Below are 21,389 nucleotides of genomic sequence, written 5' to 3' on the forward strand. Positions count from 1 at the left end.
GGTTTTGTGGTAAAAGTAGGGCATTTAATGATAGGCAATATTCTATTCTTGGCAAACGAATATTATAGTTTGCTAGGACCTCCAAAAGTCATTCTCCGTGGCCTACTGATCGGTAGTGTAGCTAGAGTTTGTGCAGCCCAGGGCTGTCTGAGTTTCCCACCCTTCCCCCTCACAAAATCATGGTCGAATGGGGCCCCCCATACACAGCCCTACCCTCCTGCAGCCATTCCAGTGTCCAATTACTTGGCTATTTCTCCCCATTTACCATAAACACTGTAATGTGCATACTGTTTTACTTCTACAATAATTATTTCGATTTCATTTAAAACTTTTATTTTACATTTTATAGTACAAACACTAATAGACATCTACTATACAAAGCAATACATTCTCACAATGAAAGTAGACTTAGCATTAAAGCTTCTGTGCTCTTGAAACTCACATTCATTGAAACAGCACTGAAACCCATATTCAAAGAAAATACATCTGGCCAGTGGTGGATAAAGATTACCAGTGGGCTGTTTTCAAATCATAGGCCCCTTGCACACGAAACATACATGTGTTCTTTGATACACCTTCCTGATTGTATTAAATTATATTCCCTGTATAATACAGCACACTTGTTAGAGCGCGTTTTAAATTTATTGTTTTGAACATTTTTCCAGTAAGCAATTAAACAAAATGCATAAACCAATAATAACAAAACTGCTCAATTCAGAACATTTCCATTATAAAAGTCTACTCAAACTTCTACAGTCCACCAGTATCAGTAAATATGCCCAATCTCAGCAGAAGTAAGTCATCTAAATAATTCCACATTAAAGAGATCTGTAGCTAATGAAGAGGCTGCTGCTGGTAAACAACTTCATATTTTATTGTTTCATCTACAAATATAGTGCCTGTTATGAAGACTAAATAAGGAAGTATGGTAAAGGTGTATAATGTTTTACATGACCGAGTCAGACAAGTTCGATTGTATTCTATTCTAAACCATATTCTTAACCTATTTAAACAGTGCAATAGCAAATTTACTACAAACCTGACAGCTTAGTAAAGAAAATTAAATATGCAGATCTTATTACACAGCAGTCATAACTTTAAAACCACTTTCATTTCCGCCCATGTGCACAGCAGCTGCATTTCTGATATTGACGTAAACAAAAATCTAACCTATCACTTTAAAACATCCCTTCTGAAATTACTTCATCAAGTCCTTGTTGCAGGAAATGAGGATATGGTCAGGGCATGTGGCCATCCAACCTGGGGTGGGAAAACTCATTTTTTGAGTTATGGGGTATTTAATTTGTGTATGTTTGTGTATGCATTAATCAATTTGCTAACAGTATCTGCTATGCAAAATGTAATGTAAGTCTCCAGTTACAGTCATATATTGCAACAATATGTTGTATTTGTGTGGAAGATAACATTGAGGAATACAACAATGCTACCAAGCATCGCTCCCCTTTCCATAATTATTTAATTGTGACATGGTAGTACTAGGCTTTTTTGTGCTCATTGCTTCATGTGCCTTGTGTAAGGTGATTTGATTCATCATATCTAAAAAAATAAAAAATAAAAAAAATCTGGCATAACATTATTTTGCGACCCTTCTTAGTGGATGGAGGGCTTGAAATCTGATATTTCAATCCATGATTTATTTCAGAAAAGATTTTGGAGCAGTTAGTTTAATTTCCATGTAATGAAGATGACGGACTGCTCCTTTTTGAGGATCAGAGCAACCCCCCACTTTTCTGTGGCAGTGTGCAATAAATATGTAAGTAAGGTTGTTTAAGCGTCACATTTTTTCCAGTTTGTATTGTATATCAGAGTAATTTGTCTTTCCTGTTAGGCAATAAGGCTTGGCATATGTAACATGATACATCATTACATAGCATGTTTTTTTTTTTTTTTTTTTTTTTTTTTTTAAGTTAGCTGGATCCAGTGAGAAAGTAAATTTTCCTGGTAGTGTAGATGCTGGGCAGACCCACTGGATTTTGCTCTGTTGCACTGCAGAAATACTTGCTTCTTCGGATTGGCAGAACTTAGAAATTTAAACAAGCTCTTCCGCTCACTGCAGCCAGTTGTGCCTGCCATGCTAGTCTAAATCCACAACATGAACATACCTACACAAAGTAAATACAGTCTGAGCCATTAGCAGAGTTTCTGACAGGCTGGCAGTCTGTCTCATGAAGTTGACATCATTGCGCACTCCCCTGCACACGATGACATTAGCTACAATTTCAACTTTAAAAAATAAATGTAAAAAAAAGAAAAAAAAAACATGAATTGCAGTGGCCACTCGGGAATTCGTGGCACCCCATTATTTTTCCCCTCATAACTGGTAAATACCAAGGAATTCAGTACGGTTGAGAGGTATCATGTGGGAGGTACTCTGCAAATGAGTTCAGTGCTCTTTAGCTGGTCCAGAACTCACCAAGAAGTGAGCAGTCAGATATATCATGGAGAACTGATCCTCGAAGACTGTGTTATGGTCTGAAAATACAGTCTGCTAGAGCTGAGGTACCCAAAGTGCACCTCACATCTAACTTATCTTATAGGCAAACTGTTGGCGAGTCCACCAATGAAACCAAGGGCAAGTCTCTGGATACAAATTAGCGCTTTTGTTCTTTTAATGTATCGAACTTCATCAGAAAGCAATGAATGGATCCTACAACTCTTTTAAAAATACATGCCTATCTCAAGCCCACCAGTGACTCAAAAATGTTGGCTATAATGTGTCCACCAATTCCTGATCATCTCACATCCTCTTAATGGTGATTTGACATCTTACAGAAGTGTTAGGCTGCTACTGCTTAGGTTAACAAGTGATTCATTTGATGTATGTCAAATAGACCCAAGTCATAACCTTTGTGTCAGCAGACTGCATTACCTCTTTGTGGGTGCCACAGAGATTCAGTACATTCTCCTATGACCTCCCATCCCAGAACTACACTTAGTCATCCATCCCTTGAACTTAGCATAGCTTTCATTGCAGGTACTGTAGTGATAAGAGGGGAAGGTCCTTTTCTTTTCTTTTTTTCCTCCCATTTGCTAGTAGCATGGAATATATTTGTTGCTGTTAAGCTGGCTCTTTTGTTAATATCTGTGTATTTTTCTTTCTATCCTGTCTCAGCGTACAACATTTCCTCCCATATTCTCGCTCTCTCTTTCGCTCCATAAGCTATCATGATCCTATATTCTATCTTCTCTTGCTACTAGCACCATGAAGCAAACCCCTATCAAGTTCTTGTTATTGTAAGAGGTAAGAGGGCTAGTCTGATCTGGTGAAATGTGTAGGATTTGCCTGAGGTTATATCAGTTCCTTCCCCACAAACATTCTCTACATGCCAGAGCAGGCATTTAATCACATGTACTCTCTTGCAAGACTAAGGCATTACTAGAGCCCTGCCTGATTTCACAGAGTGCAGCTGCATAGTTGCTTGTTTTCTACGATGGAATCTTGCATCTCTGGGCTATTTTACTCCTATCCCAAAGATAAAATAAACATGCCACATGTCATCCCCAAATGGCCCTTTGTTGCTTGGTGTGATGATGTGAGATGGTGCCATCTGTACTAGGGAGAGTAGGGCAGTACATGTGTAACATATGCCAGTATAGCTAGCTGGAGTTTTGTAAAGAATTTTATGTCATTTGACTGTCACTCTGATTTGTACAAATGCTTGTGGTAAAAATGTATTTGTAAAGTTATTTGTGTTAAAAATGCATCAACAGTGGATCTTGCCGGACAGAAAAGAGATGTATATGTATGCCAGAAAAGTATTGATATCACTGATTTAAATGTATGTTTTAACAGAAAATTCTAGAAGATTAGAGGTTAATATCAGTCCAGCTATTTTGAAAAATAGGTTGAAAATTAAATGGGCTGGTTTAGGCCATAAAGATGTTATCTTTCAGGTTTGATTGCAGCCAGAAACAAAAATGTCTGGGAAAACCAGAACTAGGAATATTACGGTATTGTCCTTATGAGTAAACTAATTACTACACTGAAAGGGTGGAATTTTTTGAAATTGTTTAATAGCTTTCAAATGCTGCAACAGATCATAGCAAAGCTCTGAATGTGAAGGTGACCAGATGTGATGTCATTTTATAACCAGCACTGAAATGATTCTTTAGATATGAGTGAGAGATATTTTGGAACTTTTGCAGCAGCACTTTGTTTTTCGAAACCTGACAGAAAAGATCTCAAACAAGTATCTCACATATCCACACACCTCATCTTGCCTTGGTGTAGTAAGCAACGTAACACTCATCTTGTCTTGCTGTAGTAAGTAACTTAACTAGGGAACAGTAATTCTTTAGTCAGTCTTGAAAATATAGTAAGATTAGTTAAGTATTTTTTTTTCTGCATCTGTGTGAATCTATTCAACTGTTATTTTTTTTTTTATATTTCCTGTGATTGAAACTCTGGTGTTTATTGTCACTAGATATTCAGTGTTCTCATGATTCCCATTCTATTACTTATTATTAAATATGTCTATAGCTTTCATTGTGGCTAGTCTTTTAGAGAATAATTTTATCATCAAGAGTACTTATGCTTATTTTAGTGACACTGAAGCCGCTCCTGAAAGCCTTGCTTTGTTCAAACTCTACCATTTATATTTACTCAGTATAATTGGGTACCTTTGTAAGAGCCTTAGAGTAGCTGCTTGTGGCAGTTTAATTACCTTATAGTGTGGGTAGAGGGGGGGGGGAAACTGGTAAATCTGTGCCAAGCTTTCTCAGAAGTGTGTGTTTGTGTGTGTGTGTGTGTGTGTGTGTGTGTGTGTGTGTGTGTGTGTGTGTGTGTGTGTGTGTGTGTGTGTGTGTGTGTGTGTGTGTGTGAGTGTGTGTGTGAAATTTGAATGTCCAAGTGTGTGTGTCAGCTACTTAGAATGGGGATGAAGAGCTCCCAGGTGGTCAGTGTGGAGTCTTGTTTGGGGCCTGGAGAGAGAAAGGCAGTCCAGCCCCAGGTCTGGAATGCGCTGCCTGTGTGCTGTTAAGGGAAATTGTGCTTGGTACAGAGAGCTACATCTGAAAATACTGTGTGTATCCATTTTTGCTCCTAGTGGCCATCCTTCACCAGTGTCAGTGATGAGGATTGATGCTCCTTGATTACCAGCCCAGAGTAGGGACCGTCACACTTGGAAACTAATTGAGTCAGAGTCACTTAGCAGTATAGTCCAAACTAAAGCCCTCATGGCAGTTGGCCAACATAGTATAGCATAGCCCCTTAGGAAAATGCAGCCTGAATGCAGTATAAGCTATATCCCATGGTTATTGCGAACTATGTTTGGATGAACTCATTACCGTTAGTAAGTATTACAATGCAGAATACAATACTCCTCTCAATACTCCTCTCTTTTGATGGGAAAGTCTGTTTCATTTGAACAGGAGAACAGATTATAGACCTGTTCTTATTATTTTTTTTGAATTTCAGTAGGAATTCTGTTGACCACATTGGTGGTAATGACAGATGCATGTTATAGAATTATGATGACATGCTGCAGCAGTTTTTATAAGATTGCTGTGGAGGCTTGCCAGGATAGTCTACAACTCCCTTGCAAACCTTAAATGGTTAAAGCAGATAATAATAAGTGAAGAATTGTTAAGGGGTTATACAGTAAACTGATTAAGTTCAACTTAACATTTGTGTTTGTTATAGTGCTTATGAGGCACATAACAAAAAGTCAAACGATGTGTCAGCAAATTGAAATCAATTACTTCTAAGATAGAGTTGAGGAATGCAGAGCAAATATCAAAGCTTTTGCTGTATAACCCAAAAGTTGTATTCTGTTTGGTTGTAAGTTTCAGTTTTCTGTGTCTAGGATTGTTGTTACGACCCCCCCCCCCTCCATAGGATATAAGGAATTTAGGTCTGTAGTACTCCAAAACTGTGTTTCTTAACAAATCATATCACGTTTTTAGTATTCGTTTTAACATTGCTTTAAGTGTATGTTTTTTCTATGAGAAGAAGACTAGTAAAACTGGCACATAATTTAAAGAGAATATGACGCAGGTATGGCTTTGCATCTGAATGTTTTACTTGTGTAGAAATTACAACTAGTTCAATGATGTAAGAAGTTATGAATCTTTTTTTTTTCAAAGCTTTATTTTACTTTTGTTTCATTATTTTGGTACAACATTTACAAAAAACATTTTACTGAAACTGGTCAGCATACAGAGACAGATAAGGCCAATAAACATTCACATAACCAACCAAAACATTTAAAGCTTGCTTTCTTAATATGGCAGGAGAGACTATAATATTAAAAGGTACATGACATTCTTGACTCAAGTAATTCAAACTATCGTTACTGGCACAAAATTGAAAAATCAGTAGTTAATAAAGAAGATAATATGAAAACATCACATAAACAACTATTTACATATAGTGCTACATTCTTACACTATATCAATCTTGAAAAATATGGCTTATAGCTTACATTTTGCATTTACAAATGCATAGATTTTCTGGTCATAACTAAGGGAACATTTGCCATCAGAAATTATCAGATCCTTGTATCGTACTTCTCAACTGTTCAGACTTTTGCAGAATGTTCACACTGTTGGCTCATATTTTTGGTCTGTTCCTCATAAAATTTCTAGTTTTCTGGCAAATTAGTGAGGATTGAATACAGTAAATAATGACAGGCATTTGAGTTTCTGACTTCATATCCTTCAGAAAATACACAGTAGCACAAAACATTTTATTCTAGCAACTTTTTAAGTTTATAAGAGGAATATTTAAAATCTATCCCTATTTTTGGGCCGTTGAGGTTGAGAGGTATGTCTTGGATGGTTATGAAAAGTAGCATAGTTTGAATTGTTTTTCAAATTTCTGACAGGTAGAACCTGTTTGAACTCATATCTAGTATTTCTCTAAGATAGTATCACTGACAAGAGATGAAGGACATCAGAACACCTTAAGGTACCTTGAGGTAGTTTAAAAAGTTCAGAGGTCATACTTTTCCAAATAGAATGCAACCAGAATTCTCATCTAGGGAGGAGAAGAGATGAAACCTTGATTAGTGTTTTGTAGAAAGTAGTTGATGTAACTGCATTGGATGTGTTCTAGCTAGGCCTGAGGAAAAGTGTAACGGCAGTAGTAACTCTGTAGGATGTAGGTAGTGCAAACGGTGCCAGTGAAACCTGTGGTATATGGATAACCATAAAGATGAAGGAGAGGATGGAAACATTCAGATAGTTTTGTGGATGTGAGAGCTCTGTGCTGGTCGCTTGGAAGCAGCAGTCTGCCAGCATCCTAGGCAACTCTCTTAGGCTTCACTGTGATGGTGATGGGACCACATGTTATCATACAGCATTAAGGTCCCTTAGCTTTTACTTCTTACTGGGGTCATTCATGTGAACAACCCAATTGTTTACTAACACTGTTTGTACAAATCTGTGGGAGAACACACTGGAAGATGAGCTTCCTCAGTGCTTACATGCAGGAGAAAAGTACTAACTAGATCTCTCCTCAGTAGTTAACACTCATCTTAATGAGTAGTGTAAGACCGAAGCTTTAGACCTTAGACTAAGTTTTGTGGTCTCTCTGTATAAAAAATAGTTATATGGGGTGCAGAATTTGAGGCATATTAGCAGGACTGAATATTATTTAATATGTTATATCTGAGATGTAAAACTATTTATTCTGTTTTTTTTTTTTCTAGGAGTCTTACTTTCTTGGTCACTAATAGGTACACAAAGTTGTTGAGGTTTCTTACTGGTGAAACTGCATTCCTGCAAAAGAAGGGCAAATGGCGCTGGAGGTAAGACATTAAATTACTAACGGAGAAAGTGCTGCCAATTTACACCACTTACTACTGTAATGTATAATGTGTTATACTTGTAAGAATTTTTATGAAAAGTTATTACTCCTTAATGTCTTATTCTGAAAATAATATTCGCAAGATGATCCTGGCTGGAAAATCACAGAATATGTGACCATAGTATTATCCAATGCCTGCAGGTCTAGTAAAGTAACTTAAATAACTACCTTATGTTGGTATTCCATAACAGTGTTTCTAATATTTAGTATTTCCCTAATGAGATATCTGGTAGATATCTGTTACTGAGGGCAAACTTTAGGACTGAAAGAGAGCAAGATTCATGTATGGAGTAATCGTGAGATAACAAGAGAGCCATCCATCCACAACCCCTTTTCCCATTTTTAGACACAGAGTTGAGGTGTCACTTCAACAGTGACAGTCATCTAGAGCCAAAGTTTACACCACTGGGTGGCTAGCCCAACAGCAAGAGATATTATATTTAAATAAAGTGTAAGACACTGTGTAAGCCTTTCTGCACGTAGCGGTGATGTAACTGCATTGGATGTATTAATGTGCATGTGTTAAGTATTGCAGTCTGTTGACAAGCCTCTCATATCAAAACTCATAGGCTATCAGTTTGCAAGATATCAGTATTTCTGAAAATATATTAATTTGTTAATTAATGAAGCTTATCAACATTTTTATTATGCAAATCGGACATGATTTTCATCTTGTCATGAATAGTTTGAAGATTGACTTAAACCTGACAAAAACTAATGTTAAATATTTCAGGGAGGATAAAGCTCTTCTTGTTAATTTACTCTTCACACTATTTTATTAAGTTTTTGGATGGGACAGAATTAAGAAGTGTTTTTTTGTTTTTTATTTTTTTTTGCTTTAAGAAGCAGGCTGCCAACTAGGAAGTGCATTTTTGCTTTATATGTGATACTAAATCTTTTGAACAGGTTGAATCATTTGATTTCTTTTCATTTTTGCACTTTTTAAATCAACTAAGCAAATGTCTGTAGAGTGATAACACTGATTTATTAGAGCTGCAGTTAGTTTTTACTAGTGATATAACATTGTCTTTCTAAGAACTGCTGTCTAGACTACTATGTTAGATTAGGTGTTTGATATCAATTAAACATAGTTTGAGATTAGCTTTACTGTTTGTCATGATGGTGGATGGAGCAAGTTTTCACATAGAGATATAGGTCTTTATTCATATGGCAAACTTTCCAGAGAGCAAGTTTTTCTTCCTTATGTTCCAAAGTTGTAACTACAGTAATTGCCAAGACCCTAATCATTGTGCCATTTTGCTGCCTATTGTATGTATGTAATGCTTGTAAGCTACTTTTCAGAGAGCCTGTAATGTTCGAGCAGAATTGAAAGTGCTAGTGAACTATGTAACAATGCTGTAAATCTTCAGTGTATTGTGTTTGTGAGGAACTCGAAGACGCAAGAATAGTTGTTTTTTTTTTTTTTTTTGGCCTCCCTATGAGTTCATTTGGTGGAAAGAAGAAAGTGTTCAGGCTACCTCACACCAAAAGACAGCTAGTTCACCCAGGCTAACACTGTCCTAAAAAGCAAATGAGCTGTCTGTGCAATCCAATGATAGAAGTTCTGGGAGGGTGTCCTAATGGTTAAGGTGTTTGCCTTGCAACCACAAGGTGCAGGGTTTGAGTCTCACAAGGGACAATTGGCTAAGCTTAAAATGGTTCGCAAGGACAGTTAGCTTAGTACTAATCTATGAACCTATGAACCTGTTAAAATCCAGAATTTAATAAAAGGAATGAAATAAAAACAAAAATAACAAAAATATTAAAATTAAGTCCCTTGTCCAACGATAAGCGCTTTTGAATAGTTCTTCTTCAGATCGTATAATCAAATGGGACATTCATCTGTATATATAAGCCAGTCAGAATTATTCACCCAATGAGAATATCAACAGCAAAGTTCCAGCCAATCCATGTTTAGATTTCTCCATCTGATTTGCATAAACTGAGTTAACAGTTCCATTTTGTAAAGAGATGTCTCCCACAGCTTATTAATGTTCAATACTAATGAAATATGCAAAGAAGGTGATGTTAGTAACCAATAGCACTTCCAAAAGAAGTAACAGATGCAGCAGCAAGCTATCATTAGAAGCATGCCTCATACCAATGTATTGAAGTCTGAGTATGCAAAATAGGTGAACTAAACAGCTAATAGCGGTTTCCAAGAAACAACAAAACACAGGTCTGCTAGCCTTTATGTATTCTTACTGAAGAACATGTCAAATAATCCCAGAAGCAGTTTTTTACATATTTCTAACATTCAATAGAGGAAAAATGGCACAAACAATAAATGAATAATCTGAGTAGCCAATAATAGCTTCCAAGGAGCGTCAGAAAACAAATCTGCTGACTTTCATAAATTCCTATTATAAAACTTATTTTCTTTTATCTGATCAACCCAAAAGAAGTTTTTTCACACATCTCTGATGTTCAGTGATGAAATTAACAAAAAATGTGTAGTAGTAAACATCGCTATCAATAAAAGATGGCCGATGTCAAAAATTTCATTTCCCAAAACAGGGATATGGTAGGATAATTGCTGAATGACAATAATGTCAAGGCTCCATGTCTTGCATGGCCACATTTGTATCTCAATGAACTCACATGGTAACTGCCTATAAGTTTTTCTAAGAAGAGTATAAGTATGTTATTTCACTCTGGCAGCATATACAAGTTTCAGACTTCATTTCACCCATCCAAAGTCAGTGTATATAAGTTTCTGACTTCATCCCAACCATTCAAAATCTGTGGGGAACTTTTACTAAGATTCCACTATCTCCGTTCAGATGTTTATCACGCTGTTCAGTTTTGTTAAGATGAAGCCAGATCAGGAAAGACACGGGCATATTGAATAACAAGCAGCATATGTCGACAGCATCAAATTTTCTGATCTTGACACCAACATAATCTAACTTAATCAAACTTCCATTAGGATATAAATGCTCTTGTAAGACAAAGTGATGGGTATGTTGTTTCACTATAGCAATATACGCAAGTTTCAGACTTCATTCCATCCATCCAGAATGTATATATTTCTGACTTCATCCCATCCATTAAAGATCAGTAGGAGATTTAACTAGGATTGCATCATGTCTCTTCAGATACTTATCATTCATCACTTATGATCTCATTAGCTCATGGTCGATCTATGTCTCTTCAAGACAGGTTTTAGCGGTATAACACTATTCAACCCCGGATGTTGATCAGCTCTAAGGTTTATTATCCATTTGGTTTCCCTAAGTTCAGTTATGTTCTCAATATCCCCTTTTTTTGGTCCAATATGTATGGTCTCTATAACTTTATATAAAAACAAGTGATCTTTATGCTGACTAACATGATTAGCTAGGGCATTATGAACATCTTGGTTGACAATGTCCCTTTGATGCCTCTGTATACGTTTCTTAAGCATTTGATTTGTTTTGCCTACATAAAATGACTGGCATGATCTACATGTAGCCAGGTAACAGTTAGTTATGTAATCACCATAACGATTGATGTATGTGCTCCATCTCGCCTACATTATTTACTCACGGGTTTGGAGCTGAGAATCGGCTCCGACTCGGCCAACTATTTTCTAGCACGAAGTCTCTAATTGGCTGGGCTAACTCGGTATCCCAAGATGCACCTCGCCCTAGCCCCAGATCTCGTTTGCCACTCGTAGAGTTAGGACGTGGTCTTGCTTGGCTGTGGCTAAGTACCCTTTTAAAATACTGTTAGTATTTTAGCAGTCTTCCTTTTGACAAAAGCTATTTTGATAGCTATCGTTGTACCTGTATAGTTGTTGCGTGAGGTTTTGACAGTTTGGTGTTTGTGGTATCCCTACTGTTTTTCACGGGCTAGGCCTGTTTAAGTTAGAGGACCTAGTCCTCTGCAAAGTGTTTCCTTGTTGTCTTGTGCTGCTGTGTTAGTGGTTAGGAAGCGTTTAAGTTAGAGTTTCCTTGTCCATTGAAGTACTTGTTGGTCTTCCCGCCCTCCTTTTGTGTTTGACTCTGTCGGTTCTGTGTGGCGCAGTTGCTTGCCATGTCGAAAGAACCAAAGGAACATAAACCCTCTGGGTTTAAAAAGTGTACAAAATGTGGCTATAAAATGTCCATTACAAATGGACACTCCATCTGTGTTTATTGTCTTGGTGCTATTCACTTTCAAGAGTCCTGCAGTCTCTGTCATGTTTTTAGCTTTAGGGTGCTGCAGGAACATAAAAATAAATTGATTTTGAAGGGTTTGATCAAGCCCTCTTTGAGAGGCCCTTGGAGTTGTCTCCGCCTTCTAGTACCAAGTCTAAGCCTACTAAGGCCAAGAAAAGATCTCCGGCTCCGTCTGCTTCTTCGGAGCCTTCGGAGAAGGTTTGTAAATTGGATACTTCCTCCTCGGCTCCACTGTCCTCGGGGCCGAAGGAGAAGGACTCGGAAATGGATACTACCTCCTCAGCTTCATTGTCCTCGGGGCCGCAGGAGGTATCTGTTGTACTGGAGTCGACCTCTGCTCCGATGCTTTTGGAACCTTTTCGGAGCAGGTCACCCAGTGTCAGGCATGAGTCTCCAGTCTGGAGATCTAGATCTCCTTCTATTTCTTCCAAATCCTCTAGGCTGTCTGATTTGGATGTGGATAAGGGTGGTCCAGAGGCTCCTGCATGAGGAGCGCACTGGCCAGATCGTCAGTCACATCACCTGGATCAGTCACTCCATCCCCATACACCCCGGCTAGAGCCTCTGACACCCCCCTATCCGTGGATAGCGGAGCCCGAAGGTCTGGGGATACCCCCTTGAGCGGTCCCCTACTTTCCGAGGGCCCCTCAGAGTCGGTGCCTGAGGAGCCCCCCAGAAAGAAGTTGTGCAAAAGGAAGCACATAGACTCCCAGGACGCGTCCCTCATTTCTGATACCGACCTCGAGGAGTCAGAGGGGTCCCCCAAGTCATCCTCTGATGATGTCTCTTTCTCCGACATCCTGGAGATTTTGAGACAGAGAGGCGACTGGCCTTCCAAGACCCCTTCTGAGGAGGAGTCGGTATTCCTCAAGGCCTTCGGAGCTCAACCCTCCACCTCCTGGGTGTCTCCACCCTTCGACGAACTCCTGGATTTGATTTGTCGAAGGGTGTGGGAGAACCCTGATTCCGTGGAACCGGTGCCCAGACATCCAAATAAATTCCTTTCTGCTCCCCCGGGGCAAGAGTTCCTGACCAAAAGGGTTTCAGTAGATGCCTTGGTGGTGGCGGCAGCCACTCAACAGGAAGTTGCAGAGGCTTCTTCTTCCATCCATCTTCCTAACAAGGAGTCCAGGAGTATGGACCGGTATGGGAAGCGTACCCTGTCTTTGGCGACCTTTACCTTGCAGTCACTGAATTACCTTTGCCATTTCACTCGGCTCCAAAGAGATCTCCTTAAGGAGGTAACATGCCTGAGGCGGTAACACAAACTGTTAACGCCCAGTTGTCTACCCTTGGTTCCATTGTCAACTCGTCCATGAGGCTCATATCTTATGCAGCCGAAGAGGCGATTAGGGCAGCTAGCTCAGGTGTAGCTCTCAGAAGGCAAGCCTGGATGCGCCTGTGTCATTTCGCAGAGGCCTTTAAGTCTTCCTTCACTGACGCCCCCTTTGATGGGTTCTCTCTTTTCGGGACCAAAGTGAAAGACACCCTCACCAGATGCGAACAAGAGGGAAAGACACCATCTGCCGTAGGGGCCCGTTTCTCTCTCCCTTCTAGGCCTTACCCCAAGGCTTGGAGAGGGGGGAAAATGTGGTTCAAGAAGTCTCAGAGGCCTTTCCCTACAGCTCATGGTGAGTCCCCCTCCAGAGGCAGAATTGGGGGAAATTATTCTGGAAGACGCCATCCTAGAGGCAGAGGAGGCTCCTGCAACTCAGGAGACCGCGATTCCTTTCGCGGTTCTTCCTTCCAGCATTCCTGAGGCGTTGCCCGACTGTGCTGTTCCGGAGCCAGTCGGGGGGCCGAATTTCGTTGCATCCGGAAGCCTAGGAAAGCATCACCCAGGATTGTTTGGTGCTTCGAATAGTTACTGGAGGTTACGCTATTCCCTTTGTATCAACACCCCCTCCAGTCAGGAGAATCCCGGACGTTCCACCCAGTCAACGGGATCAAGCAGCACTAGAAGTTACAAAGCTGCTAGAAAAAGGAGTCATCCAACCTGTCCCCTCAGACCATATCGGATCAGGAACTTACTCAAGACTCTTTTTGGTGCTGAAAAGAACAGGGGACCTGTGACCCATTCTGGATCTCAGTCGACTGAATCACTACATTCTGAAGTCCAAGTTCGGAATGGTCACGCTTCAGTCCATTTTTCCATTGCTGGAAAAAGGACTATAGATGTGCTCCATCGATTTCAAGGATGCCTACTACCACATCAAGATGGGCAAGGCATCCAGGAGTCACTTACGCTTCCGGTTGGGAGCCAGTCACTTCCAGATGTTCATCATGCATACAGCTGCAGTCATAACAGATGGGTTCTCCTGCCGTCAGGCGGGTCCTCGGTCGGCCGAATTCCAAAGTCTAGGTCCAGCGTCGGTTGTCATCGCTTCTTCCCTGACGTCAGTGTGACAGGGGTATAAAAGAACCAGCCGACACCATTTTCTCCAGTCTTTCTTGCTGCGCGGTGCCCGAAGCAGAAGCAGTTCGCAAGTGCCGGTCGGCCAGCTCCTGAAATTACGAAAATTTTGCAACCGAAGTCTTCTTGAAACCTAAGTACCCCATTGAGGAAACTTTTCTTGCCTCAGACCGATGTCAGACAAAGTTAATAATTGTATTTCACGTGGGAAGCAAATACCGCATAAGGATTTTCATTCCCTCTGCATTCCTTGCTTAGGCCCAGACCATGACGTCTCGGTCTGTCGTTTTTGTGCTACATTCAACAAACGCACCATTAAGCATCGGGCGGAGTTCGCCCAGCACTATTTTGGCAAAAAATTTAACTATATTATGTCGTCGGATACTCCGACTCCAGTTTTGTCTAAAAAACGCAAAGATAAGGACCGACACACGAGGTCCGCGGCCTCTACCGACACCACGCCAAAGCCGACTACAGGTGGTCCGGTTCTCAGCGAGCGCCCGCAGCCCCTGCCTACCGACGACACTTCATTGGCGGTGTCTTCTGTGCCCGAGGTCGCAGGCTCCTCGGCCCACACTCCGACTACAGATACCGAAGCCACTCTTGGTGGTGAATCTCAAAATGTAGACAGGTCTGCCTCCTTTCAAGGAGTCTTCAGACCTTTCTCTTCTTTTTCTATCAAGGCTTTCACTAAGTCTAAAGCAGCCATGCATTCTAAGAGACAAGCTTCACAGGGCCCTTCTCCAGGTCCCATGCCTAAAAAACAGATGCTTAAAATGGCTGAGGATTTGATTACTCTTATCAGGGGTTCTCAACCCCCCCCGGACAAAAGGCTCAGAGTGGAGGAAGAATCCCCCTCCTCTGACCAGGCCTCCATTATTTCAGAGCACTCTGATGAACAGGAACATTCTTACTCCCCTTTTGAAGATTCTGATGCAGAGGAGTCCATTCCCTTTGTCTCCTCCCCCAGAGGATTACTCATTTGGGGTAACCTTGCATACCTTAAGGGAACACTTCCACTGGGAAGGCCAAGAGTACTCAGATTCCAAGAAAAGGCTTAGGGATTTTCTCTTGCTACCTCAGCACAGGCCTCTGGCTATACCTCCTGTCTTAGACATACTAGATGATGTGTACTCGGAGGCCTGCCTTAACCCGGATTCTTTACCTCCAGCCCCAGTCAAGCCTGACAGGTACTACCGGGTTCCTGACTCACACCAATTTTTATACAAAAGCCATGTGGCTGACCCAGAAACTATCTCACAGGGCCCCAAGGGAATTAAGGCCTCCACTGCTAAAAATCCATTACCTTCCGAGAGATTCCAGATCCTTAGAAAGGTGGGGAAAAAAGGTATACACCTCGGCCACCTTAACCATGAGGGCATTAAACTGCCAGTTCCATATGCTAAAGTACCAACAGTTTCTGTTATCACAGTTGAGAAGCAAAATGTCACAACCTGAACAACCAGACTTGAAGGAGTTGCAGGATTTGATGCATAGTGCAGAACTAGTGGGTAAACATACCTTGCAATGTGGTTTTGATACTCTAGAGGCCTCATGTAGAGCTGCTGTTACAGGATCAGTCATACGTAGAAATGCCTGGCTCAAGGAGCAAACCTTACCAGATCATGTCAAAGCTAAATTACTAGATGCCCCTCTACAAAAGGATGTATTATTTGGTGTTAAAGCTGAGGAGGTATTAAAGAAAATGGAGGAAAAGGCTAAATCAATGCAAACAGTGAAAGATTTTCTACAGGTACAACCTCCACGTTTCAGTAGAAATTGGCCTTCCAAAAATTGGTCCTTTCCAGCCACGGACAGACCCCAAAGAGGTAGATACAGGCGCCCGAGGGGCAGAGGGCAATCTCAAGGATCGTTTAGAGGCAGACAATGGCAAGCTCCTACACAAAGAGGTGGTGAGGATAGTTCGCAGCCATTCAGAAAGCAAGCCCAATGACTTTCCCCTTTGCATGCCAAGCAAGGCTCAAATGGTAGCACCCTTAGGCGGAAAACTGGCATTATTTTCAAAAAATTGGCATATTGTCACCAAAGACAAATGGATCCTGGACATTATAAACAGAGGCTACAGATTCCATTTTCACACCCTTCCAAAAATGAGAGGCATGCCAAACCTGCCACACAATCAAAGGGCAGAGGCCCAAAGACAAATTTCAGATCTCATGGACATGAAAGCTATTCAAGAGGTACCTACTCACGAACAAGGTCAAGGTTTTTATTCCAGACTATTCCTGGTACCAAGGAAGGGAAAAGATTGGAGACCTATTTTGGACCTATCCATCCTAAACACATTTTTACTCGTAACAAAATTCAAGATGCTCACATTACAGCAGCTTCTTCCCATGCTGGGCAAGGAGTCTTGGCTGGTAACATTGGACCTCAAGGAGGCATACCTGCATGTCCCAATCAGACAAAATTGCAGAAGATACCTCAGATTTCTTGCAGGTTCAACCCATTATCAATTCTCTGCATTGCCTTTTGGCTTATCTACTGCGCCCAGAGTATTCACAAAATGCCTGGCATCAGTAATTGCCTACTGCAGACTTCAAGGGATACAAATATACCCATATTTGGACGACTGCCTGATCCAAGTGGACAGCAAGCACATACTTCTGAAACATCTGGCTTTTGTAATAATGTTGTTGAATTCTCTGGGATACACAGTCAACAAAAAGAAATCAAGGCTAATACCCTCTCAGAAAATAATTTTCCTGGGTGCCAACTTGGACACAAACACCCAGATGGCCTACCTCACGCCAGAGAAGCAGGGGCAACTAACTCAATACTTCAGAAAACTAGCAAATTTCACCAGGCTGACTGCAAGGAAAATCCTGCAGGCTCTGGGATTCATGGCATCTTGCATCCTACTAATCCCATGTGCAAAGCTGCATATGAGGAAACTTCAATGGTACCTGAAAAACCTATGGTCTCAACACAGCCACAGTTTGGAAACAATAATACCACTAACTCCATGTCTTCAAAAGGAATTTCTGTGGTGGGCTCAAGCATGCCAAACAAACACAGGTCTCCCATTCTGCAAGCCTCAAGCAAATCAAGTCATCACAACAGACGCCTCGGACTACGCCTGGGGGGCGCACATGACAGATCGGTGCATTCAGGGCAAATGGTCCCAAAAAGAAAAGCCCCTTCACATCAATCAAAAGGAAATGCTAGCAGTAATAAATGCTATTATAGCTTTGAAAGACCTTCTGCATCCAGGTCAACTATTGATAAGGACAGACAACACCACAGTAATGTGGTACATAAACAAACATGGAGGAACCCATTCATACCCCCTATGCAGGCTGGCCATGTCACTTTGGAACATGGCTCTGGAATTACAAATCGAACTTCAAGCACAGTACTTGCCAGGCAAGGAAAACACGCTGGCAGACAACCTAAGCAGAAATATGACAGATCCACATGAATGGAAGTTGCATCCTCAAGTTTTTACAGAGATAATTCAAGCATGGGGAAGGCCAGACATAGATCTCTTTGCCTCCCACAAAAATCACCAATTGACAAAATTCTGCTCAAGGACTTTTCATCCACAGGCCTGGAGAGTGGACACTCTCTCTTTCAGTTGGACAACAATGACAGTTTATGCCTTTCCACCTCTTCCTCTGCTGCCCAAAGTTCTATTAAAACCAGAGCAGACAGACCAAAGATGATTCTCATTGCTCCAGACTGGCCAAGACAGCACTGGTACCCACTCCTGAGGAGCCTGACGCATTCCCCTCCATGGACCCTACCTCTAATGCCTCTTCTTCTGACTCAGCACAGCTTCAAAACTCTTCACAGTCAGCTGAAAACACTCAATCTGGCCTCATGGAAGATTCCTTAACATCACAACAGACCCTACTCTCCAAGGAGGTGCAGGATGTCATTTTGGAGGCCAGAAGGCCGTCTACTAGAAAAGCTTACTCCGTAAAATGGAAATGGTTTTGTGCCTGGAATGAGAAAAAGGGCCAGAATCCTGGAAAACTGAATTTACCTCAAATATTACAGTATCTAGCTGAGCTGCTAAGCAGTGGACTTTCATTCTCCTCCATCAAAATCCATGCTTCAGCCATTTCCGCAGAATACAACACTGATCCACCTTTATTCTCTCACCCCCTCTTAAGACAGTTCCTCAGAGGGGCTAAGAATATAAAACCCCCAAGGAAACAAATAATACCTGCTTGGGATCTCAATTTCATTCTAGAAAAGCTGACCTTGCCTCCTTTTGAGCCAGCTGCCTCAACAGATTTGCAATATTTGTCCTGGAAAACAGCTTTCCTTCTGACTATCACCTCAGCTCGTAGGGTATCGGAACTACAAGCCCTCATGGCTGTGCAGCCTTTTATCATCTTCCATCAGGGCAGAGTTTCCTTACGAACCAACCCGTCCTTTATGCCAAAGGTGGTATCCAGGGTAGCTTTGAATCAGGCTATACACTTACCTACCTTTTACCCTAATCCTCAAAACAAAGGGGAGAGACTACTACATTCCTTGGACATCCACAGACAGCTGCGTTATTATTTGGACAGAACAAAGCCTTTCAGAAAATCAGAACAGCTCTTTGTGTCCTATGCTATAGGAGCTCAAGGGAAGCCAATTTCCAAACAGACAATCTCCAAATGGATAGCCCACTGAATACGCTTTTGCTACTCTTTTCATGGTAAAGCTGTACCTGCAGGCATCAGATCTCACTCCACAAGGGCCACAGCTACCTCTGCAGCTTTCCTCAGAGGAGTTCCTACTAAAGATATTTTGGAAGCAGCCACTTGGAGTTCTGTGCATACCTTCTCCAAGCACTACCACCTACCATTATACTCCAAAACTAGAGCAGGCTTTGCCACTGCAGTCTTGCAGGGCATTCTGGCTCCTCCTAGTTCCACCTAGTGCCTACCACCCCTTTCTTAGCTTTGGGATTCTACCCATCTGTTATGATTGCAGCTGTATGCACGATGAACATAGTACAGTTTTGTACCTACCATAAATGTAGATGTTCGAGTGCTAATACAGCTGCAGTCCAGGTTTCCCTCCCTCCTTCCCCTCCCTCCTTCCCCTCTTGGGACAGGCCTATTGGCTAACACCTCCTCATACAACCTGATTGGGGTATTCTTTTATGGTGTATTTGCTTGCAACTACTGTATTTTGATTATATTGCATTACTTTATTACACAAATGTATGTAGTGCCTTCCTTCTGGGGGCACCTGACATCTGGGGCAAGAAAAACTGAAGAAAATGGCATCAGCTGGTTCTTTTATACCCCTGTCGCACTGACGTCAGGGAAGAAGCGACGACAACCGATGCCAGACCTAGAGTTTGGAATTCGGCCGACTGAGGACCCGCCTGATGGCAGGAGAACTCATCTGTTATGACTGCAGCTGTATTAGCACTCGAACATCTACATTTATGGTAGGTACAAAACTGTACTTTTCGTGCCCTGCCCTTTGGTCTCACCACAGCCCCCAGGGTGTTCACCAAGTGTTTGGCAGTGGTGACAGCTCACCTGAGATGTCAGGGATTCCAGGTGTTTCCGTATCTGGACGACTGGCTTCTCACCGCCCCCACCAGGCATCTGCTCGTTCAAGCCAGGGAGACTACCATAGCACTGTGTCAACAATTAGGAATTACTTTAAACTGGGAAAAGTCTGCCTTGCTGCCCTCACAGCATGTTGTTTTTATAGGCACAGAGCTAGACTCTATTCAGATGCGAGCCTTTCTACCACAAGAGAGAATAAGGGTGCTGCAGTCTCAGATCCACGCACTGTTGCCCCTCAAAAGAGTTCAAGCCAGGTTAGTTCTCCAGCATTTGGGTTCCATGGCCGCTACCCTCATGCTGTTGCCTCTGGCCAGATTACATATGTGGATTCTGCAATGGCTCCTTTCCGCCCAGTGGTCATTTCAGAAACTTCCTCTTTCCCACTTGATACTTCTCACGGAACTGTGCAAACAGGACTTCCGCTGGTGGCTACATTCCGCCAATCTGGACAAAGGGAGGAACTTGATTCCTATGTCTCCAGTGGCCACAGTGACTACGGACGCCTCCCAGATGGGGTGGGGGGGCATTATCTTGGCAGGACGGTCCAAGGCACGTGGCAAGATCACGAGGTACATCTGCACATCAATGTTCTGGAGATGAGAGTGGTGTTTCTAGCATTGCGAGCACTCCAAGACTCTCTACCTCTGGGAACGATTGCGATTCACTCGGACAACATGTCCATAGTGTGGTACCTGAACAAGCAAGGGGGAACCAAGTCTTATCCCCTCTGCCGAGAGGCCATGCAAGTATGGCATTGGGCAGTATCTTCCCAACGGTTCTTAGTGGCAACGCATATTCCGGGCAAGTCCAACGTGATAGCAGACAGGCTGATGCCTTACGAGTGGTCCCTGAACAGCCGAGTGGAAGTTCAAATTTTCAACAGGTGGGGTCAGCTTTGCTGCGATCTCTTTGCCAGTCCCCTCAATGCCAAATGCAGCAAGTACTTCACACTGATCCCCCCACAGGGGGAGTCGCCCAGGGATGCTCTACCCCACGATTGGCCTCCTGGTCTGATCTACGCTTTCCCTCCGTTTCCTCTGTTACCAAGAGTGATTCAGAAAGCCATATCTTTGGGAGGCAGGATGATTCTTATTGCTCCACACTGGCCTCGACAAGTATGGTTCCCCTTTCTTCAGAAGTACGCAGTGGACGGTCCTTGGACTCTGGACCCAGTGCCAGACCTCCTGACTCACATGTCAGGCCAGCTCCATCCATTCCTGTGAACTCTCAGGCTGACAGCCTGGCTACTCCACTTCCATCTATAATTAGACAGCATTCCTTTTCACCGGAGGTGGTACACATCTTGTCTTCATATCTTAAGGCTTTTACCAGGAAAATTTATTCCAGCAAATGGAAGAGATTCTCCATTTGGGCTCAGGCCCAAGATTTGGACCCCTTCACAGCCCCAATTCCATCGGATTTAGATTTTTTAGCCATGCTTTTCTGTCAGGGCTCTGTGC

At 42.0% G+C, this 21,389-nt stretch overlaps 1 protein-coding gene across 1 annotated transcript in view; it reads left to right on the top strand.

The window, feature by feature from the left end:
- Positions 1-21,389, top strand: part of LOC122813659 (zinc finger protein 850-like) — a 310,753-nt gene that overhangs the window by 87,036 nt on the left and 202,328 nt on the right. The window contains exon 2 of the mRNA XM_044086097.1: positions 7,671-7,769. Coding sequence (XP_043942032.1) covers positions 7,758-7,769 — 12 coding nt within the window. The 5' untranslated portion in view covers positions 7,671-7,757. The remainder of the gene's footprint in view (positions 1-7,670; positions 7,770-21,389) is intronic.

Source organism: Protopterus annectens, chromosome 10.part0 (genome assembly GCF_019279795.1).
Source record: "Protopterus annectens isolate FY-2018-M chromosome 10.part0, PAN1.0, whole genome shotgun sequence".
NCBI lineage: Eukaryota > Metazoa > Chordata > Ceratodontiformes > Protopteridae > Protopterus > Protopterus annectens.